Below are 7291 nucleotides of genomic sequence, written 5' to 3' on the forward strand. Positions count from 1 at the left end.
ACTTAAATGCTTTGATTTCAAAATAACATTGAAAATTAAGCATTACTTGAACCACTGAATGCCATTTTTTCTTCAAATTCTAAACAAAAATAAGAAACTCAAGGAGGAAAAGAAGCTAACAAAACAAGAAAAAGAAGCGAGAAGAATAACAAAATAAAGAGTGAGTAGAATAGAAAATGATTGTTCACAACTATAAAGATAACACCATTGATTATGAAGGCAACACAAACTACAATTGTCATGACTTGCCAGTGAAGCTTTACGTGAATGCTCCAATGGTTGTCTAAGATACAAGAAGTGTTTGTTGGCCTTGTTTATGGGTAGGGTTGGGTCATTTTTTAACCCAACCCTATATCTTACAGAAAAACACTTTATTGCAAAAAGAAGATCTGAGTAACTTGGACCTTGACGACACACATTTTTCCCAACATCTATACAATTTAAGCTACAACTAGATACACAAACATTTGAGCTGCATGATTAATTATAAACTGGAAGACAGCAGAAAAATTCCTATACTGAAGCCTTGTTTCTTGCATGATTAATCTACGATTTAGATGAACTGTTTAGGACTCTACTATACTCTCAGTAAAAGATGTCAGGTATGGATTGGTGCGGTATGGAAGGCCAGCACGAGCTCCAAGGGCTCTACATTTGGAAGCTGCCTGTAATTAGCATCAAAAGCAACCTTGATTATCTTCAAATTTCCAATTAAGTTGAACATAGAAAAGTATGTGTTTCTCTAATGTTCTGTATTTGTGTACAACTTTTTGTATGTGATAACATTGATTACATTATAAATCCAAATTAAGCCATCTTGTTTCTTGCTTACCACATAAGAAGCAAAAGGTAACATTTTTTTTGGTGGTAAGTTGGCACAGATCGCTGCAGATAAAATAAGCACCATGTAAATTCTGAAATTGTAGCATCAAAGGAGCAAAACTAACAAGTGACATGATCAAAATTTACAGAGGGTAGAAGTGATGGATATAATAGAATTATGGTGAACAATATAATTCTATCTCTGAAATTGGGTAGAATCTGTATAGAGGAAAAAACAGAAAATTCCTATATGAAGAGATTGCACTTACCATATAAAACAGCTCCTGTAAATGCATCTCCGGCACCTGTTGTATCAATAAGCTCTGATGGTGGAATCTTTTCAGTTGTCCCAAAATATAACCTCCCACACACAGATCCTATCCCTTCAGCTGTTAATTTTGTAACTGGCTGGGAGGATTAAGCAAAAAGATCAATCCAAGAGGATTTTTACATGAATATAACGCAACCAGACATTGTTTAGACAACATTTACCATAAATCAGAGCTATGAAAAATGGTGTTACAGGTATAGAAAATTTTAACCTCAATTAATAGAATGCTAGAAATTTCAAGTTCCATGACATTTGAATCAAAATGCCTTTGCAAAAAAGGTATCCCATCGCATACTTTTAGGTTGCCCATCATTTGATCAACATGAAAAGAACTTTTGATCTGTACTTATCTTAATTACAAAAGGATCAACTCTCTTTCCACAATCAAAATAAGTTGAGCGCAAAGTCTCAAATTTTTTTTGCCATGTCCATATATCCATGGGAAAAGTATCAGTTTTATTTATTTTTTTTTGCATTATTCTGTTAACCAATGTTATCTTGCCCCAGGAATAGTAACCTAAATTAAATTTCTCCCATTTTGGACATTTAAAATGTGACACTTTTTGGTCTGGACAGTCTCTACCAGAAACATGTATATATCTACCAGTTGGACAAGCTCTTGTGCCATTTGATAAAAAGACTGTCTTGTGTAAGTGACGACTTTGTACAACTAGTGTTTCATATGACAGATTATTAGAAGCAGTTCAGTCCATATCCCTAAAGGGTCCAATGGTGGGGTAATAAACATGGAAGATCATCTCTTAAGAAATAAGAGAACACATTGCACAATCAGAGCTAACCTAGAATTATAACAATAAATAGCAGGTTATTACCGAGGCTATGCAGGTTGGCATGGCTATGCTATCGTCCTTTGTTTTTGTTAATGATGTCAAACAGCTGTCAACATCCATTTCTTCTATATGAGAACTCTCTGCCAGAAAGTAATTGCAACTTATGCTACAGAAGAACTTAAATGTAAAAATAAAAAATATTATTTATCCAGAAGCTACACTTTCTGCCTATTTTTTCATATGAATTCAACTTGATAGCGCCCAAAACAAGTAAACAAGTATTTTTACCATCATCTACACATTTCTCAAGCATTATGCAGCCTTCTTTTCCCAAAGTTACAATTGCAAATTTAAGTCTTGGCAACCTTAAAATAATTGCAACTAGTGCTCTTGGAATAGATGATGCCTCTGTCCAGGCCTGTAAAATTGTCACTCACAAATCAAAAATACAATTCATATAGAAAGAAATATCACATAACCAGCTCAACCAAGTAGAATAGAGAACCATACATGAAATATAATAATGCACAAACATTCAACTTTAAAATCGAAAAAGATGAAATTAGGAAAGAATTCCTCAAAACAATGAAATCTGATTTCATGGTTTCTTGTACAAATCTTTGAAATTAGGAAACAAATGGTGAAAGTTTTGTAATTACAAGTGAAAACAGAAAATGGAAATAGAACACATTCTCTTTCTCTCAAAGTAACGAGCCCTTAAAATGGTCACATGTTAGACTTGGAAGGAAATGGTTAGTGACAGTTGTTCACTCACAGAACTGATCAACCATTGTCCATTTACATGCCCTGATGCACTAGTTATGTCTTATTTGATCTGATTTACCAGTTTTCCTTTACCTGCTCCTTTTAAACATCAGGTTGACCTGATTTTTACTAAACATATGCACCTGTTGTGAAAGATGTCAAGGCACATTCCTAACGTAGATCCACCATGGGACAGTCTGGTGGATGCCTTTAGAAAGAGGCTGGGAGATGCATACACCATGCATGTTACATAAACCTCTTTTTTATGCTTTATGATGCAATGCATGTATGATGTTCCCTAAAGCAAGTCCCAAGTTCTACTCTACAAGGAGGTCCTTTCACATGTTAGATGGGAACAAAATCATATTTCCATTTTATTATAAGCTGTAAATAGTTTTCCTAGGTCATTCTTCTGACTATAAGACAGAAACAATTTGAATTTGCAAAATAAAATTCATTAAATAGTTCTCCTAGGTCCTTCTTCTGACTATAAGACAAACAATTTTGAATTTGCAAAAGAGAGTTCATCATCTAATGATGAGATGGTTGGAATCTAAGAATTATACAATATATCTGCAAGCCAAAAAAGGACTCACAGGTCCCAAGTATTTGAGATATTCTAGGATTCTACTTCATGATAGTATGAGTAACTTACCTTTGGAAAATTTTCAGAACATACAACATAATCAGCCAATTCAAGGAGGTCGTTCAACCCTTCCCTAGGCCTTTCAGCATCAATCAAGATAGATATATTCTGCCGAAATGCCTGAAAGGACAATATAATTAAATTTAGCTTATGTTTCACCACAATGCTTTCTCTTCAAATATCAAACGCAATCACGTTAAGGACAACTTTTGTGAGTCTAGTAATGATTCATTTACAGATACATAATCAGGTGTATTTTCACAATACTTCATACAAAAAAGGGATTTGAAGTTTTCTATCCTAATTACGAGGCTTATGATCTGTTATCTTCAATCATTGCTAGGATTTGAATTAGTAACCTTAATAAGTATTGATAGCAGTCACAAATTTGACTTGAGCACAAATCTAATGAGAATAATTCTATATGGAAGTTTGCATTACCCAAACTAGGTAACAACTAAGATGTAATTACCTCTTGAGCAATGACAAGAGCAGTGTCAGCCATCCTTGCATCAAAATAGACCACTCTTGCTCCATCCAGTGCAGACAACAAATTGGCTTTTGGAAGATCAGCTGGAACCATTGGAGGGTATCCTGGGGTGAATATACATGTCCTTGTTTTCCTGAATGTTTAAATTTCTAGGTTTAATCATTTTGCTCACCTGAATCAATCAGGTACAAGGAGTCATTTAAATCATTTCAGTTAGGCATGACAATTTATAAAGAAAGAAACTTTCATATGAAGATATTATTCTACTGTATTTCCATCATGTTCTTGCAAATGTCCTTTGTAATGTATAAATTGCACATATAAACAAACAAGAATGTTGAGTCACTGTTAACCTCACAACTTTAATCTAGTTTTATCATTATTTCAAAAGAAATTTAGATAAAGGAACGAAATTTAAATGCAATTTTCTAAAATACTCTTAGTGTTGTTCTCCGGTCAAAATTAACTCAAAAATTAGAATTTTATCTGATCCATGTATTTTGATACTTTGGAGGTTAAAAATATATTATGCAGATTAAAGTGAAACTTTAATTCTGACTAAAGAACAACACGAACAATAGTTAAAGAACTGCATTAAAGTTTTGTGCTTACAAAAAATGTCATTGTCAAAACTTTCATTTTTCAAAGCCCATCAAGTGAGAAACCGTACAGACTTAGACAAGATAATACACATAAATCTTGTCTAAAAATTGTTTAAGTATGTCACATACGTTTGGCTGTCAATAATGATGTAGCTAAATGGTGAAGTCCCTTCCTTCGAGACCTGAAAAGAAATGGAAAAAAGAATCAATGAAAGAACAACCTCAAAATAGAGACTGGATTGAGCACTGTTTTGCTTGCCACAACCAGGAGCAAATGACAAAAGGATAAAGTGGCATTTAAAACTTTTTTCATGAATTTATTCATACTTCTATTACAGACCAAGTAGCAATTTAAGCAACCAAAAATAAGAGTATTTTACTATGATTCAACAACTACATGTATAAATGACAAAGCATTAGAAGATTCAATCTTCATGGCACTATCAAAATCGATGGTCAAAGACTAAAGTTTACTACAATGTTATCTTACAACATATGCTTGTGTGTGTGTGTGTGTTTTGTAGGAGGAAGAGTATCCAGGTGCATGTAACTCTCTGCTCTTCAGACTAACAAAAAAACATCGACATATACATACCACTAAAAAGGAGGTATCCACCCCTTCAGCCTCTAGTTCCTCCATCATACTCTTACCCGGAGCATCATTTGAAACCTAGAGATTTCAAATTGCATAATCATAAGAAATTAACCCCAATCATGATGTTAAGTGCTCTATCATAAACTTAGGTCATGCAAACAAGAGAAACCTTTGAAATTATTCTTGGCTTTAAGCCCAAACGGGCAGCACATGTCATAGTATTTCCAGTATTTCCACCACCTTGGACCTGCCAAACCGAAAATCACAAAAAACATTAATCACCCTTATCATCACATTACCACTGTTAGGAAGTGATCATTCTGGAAAAGTAATTTTAAAAAACAAGAAATAATAATTTTTCATGTTTAAAAAGTAAAAGAAAAAAGATATCTACTGTGAATTTGCCCGAATTAAAACAGAAAAATATATAGAAGTAGTGCCACTCAAGCAAGAATGATAATGGTTATCCATAATAATACAGTACTATACAGTAAAAAGCAACAATTAAATTACAATTAGCCACACTTTATAATTAAAGTTGTGATCAAGGTGACATTATTTTAAATAAACAAAGGCAAATCATTTAATCTATTTGAGTTTTAAAAGGAAAAAATAGTGGTCCACTCTACCGAAAGTGAGTGGTTAGAGTTGGTTACTTGGTTTAGTTAATGTTAAAGTCAACGTCAAACAAAAAAACTTTTCTGGACCCAGAAGCAAAAACCACATCATTTTAATTTTAATTAATGATGTTTGGTGTGATGTGCTCAAAGTTATCACAAATCTGAGGTGTTGGAAAGGAAGAATAGTAACCATGATAGCATCAAGAATAATAACAACAATAGAAGAAAGAGGAAAGAAAAGAGCGTGAGTGGAAGCTAGAGAAGGAAAAACCTTGAATTCAGTGGTTCTGATCTTGGCATCAGGTTTAGGAAAAAATGGCACTACTGCCAGAAAATCCACCCCAACCCCACCAAACCCCACCTGCCAAATAAACACAACACACACTCATAAATTGAATTAAGAAGAATCATTATGAGAATCAGAATGGTAGTAATGATGCTCACAATGATGGGAGTTTCGAGGAGAGGAAGAACAGAATCAGAAGACATTATCTGTTCTTCAGCCTGGGAAAAGTTAGCAATCATGTCATATATCATCGTACCATATGTTATATTTATAAGAAGAATAACGTGAGATGAGAAATGAGTGTACTTCAATTTACCAGAGAAACCTTGTGATGATGGTAGCACAAAAGTGGCAAGTGGTGAGGAAAAGTGGAAGAAGGTGTGTGTGAAGATGAAGAGAGCAATTAGTGAAAACAATAGACAAAGGGTTTTAAGTTTTGACTGTGAAATCGTTGTCACCATTAAGGTTTTGGTTTGGTATAGGTCCTGCTAAAGATTGACTTCTGAAAAATCAATGTTGCCCTTTGTAAGGGTTATGATCTTTTGAATTTCATCCCTTTGATTTTTCTTTTCAAATCGTGCAATTCATTTGAATTGAAGGATAGGGGTAGTCATTATTGCTTCAGATTTTTTTAATTAATGTACCTCAAAGTAATATCAACTTTTAGTTTAATGATTCTTCATCTAGTAAAATTGCTTTAAAATACCAAAAATCAAATCAATCAAGACGGTAAAAATTTAAAATGATATATTTTTTAAATTTAAAATATTGATTGAATATTTAATTGATAGACAAAAAATAACAAAACAAATAAATGCTAAAATTAACAAAAATAATTAAGTCTTGTATTTTTTTTATGGAAAACTTTTGTCTTAGAGGATTGATGTGAAATAAATTTAATATTGTAAAATTAACTGAAAGTTGCTACAAAGTTCTTTGGACTAACTTTCCCAACTACCACCTTTTGAATTTTTATTTATATTAGATATTTGTATCGGTCTGATTACTTTAAAGTAAATGGTCTGACAAATATAAAAAAATAATCATATATTTTATTTTGGTAATAATAATTTTATTTTTATTCTAATTTGTATTAATAATTAATATAATTCATGAAGTATTCTAACTTTAAAATTAGTCTGTGTATTTGTTAAAACAAATTAAAATAACATGTGATTAATTTTTAAAAAAACAGTAAATATCTTAAATTTACAAAATAAAAAATAAAAAGAGTAAAATAGTCCTTAAAGATTAATTATATACTAAACTTAATTTTTCTTTTAATAAATACGAGTAACAATTGCCGAAGATTAAATATATGTTAATTATTTCTATTATTAACA

General features: G+C 32.2%; 1 protein-coding gene across 3 annotated transcripts; it reads right to left on the bottom strand.

The window, feature by feature from the left end:
- Positions 1-177: 177 nt before the first annotated feature.
- LOC114192099 (ribokinase-like) lies at positions 178-6438 on the bottom strand. 3 transcript variants are annotated; one of them, XM_028081679.1, is made up of 13 exons: positions 6265-6438; positions 6107-6166; positions 5934-6023; positions 5212-5289; positions 5043-5117; positions 4577-4629; positions 3828-3978; positions 3365-3475; positions 2233-2362; positions 1987-2084; positions 1092-1230; positions 833-885; positions 178-665 (listed from the first exon to the last, which is right to left on the bottom strand). In XM_028081679.1, the coding sequence occupies exons 2-13, from the start codon at positions 6149-6151 to the stop codon at positions 567-569; spliced, it is 1122 nt and encodes a 373-aa protein (XP_027937480.1). In that variant the 5' UTR covers positions 6152-6166; positions 6265-6438; the 3' UTR covers positions 178-566. The 3 variants fall into 3 exon arrangements, with proteins under 3 accessions (XP_027937480.1, XP_027937481.1, XP_027937482.1); XM_028081680.1 differs by having other exon boundaries at positions 6255-6403; XM_028081681.1 differs by lacking the exons at positions 5934-6023; positions 6107-6166; positions 6265-6438 and adding an exon at positions 5437-5527.
- Between the last annotated feature and the right edge of the window lie 853 nt (positions 6439-7291).

The sequence above is a fragment of the Vigna unguiculata genome, chromosome 7, assembly GCF_004118075.2.
Source record: "Vigna unguiculata cultivar IT97K-499-35 chromosome 7, ASM411807v1, whole genome shotgun sequence".
In the NCBI taxonomy this organism is placed as follows: Eukaryota; Viridiplantae; Streptophyta; class Magnoliopsida; order Fabales; family Fabaceae; genus Vigna; species Vigna unguiculata.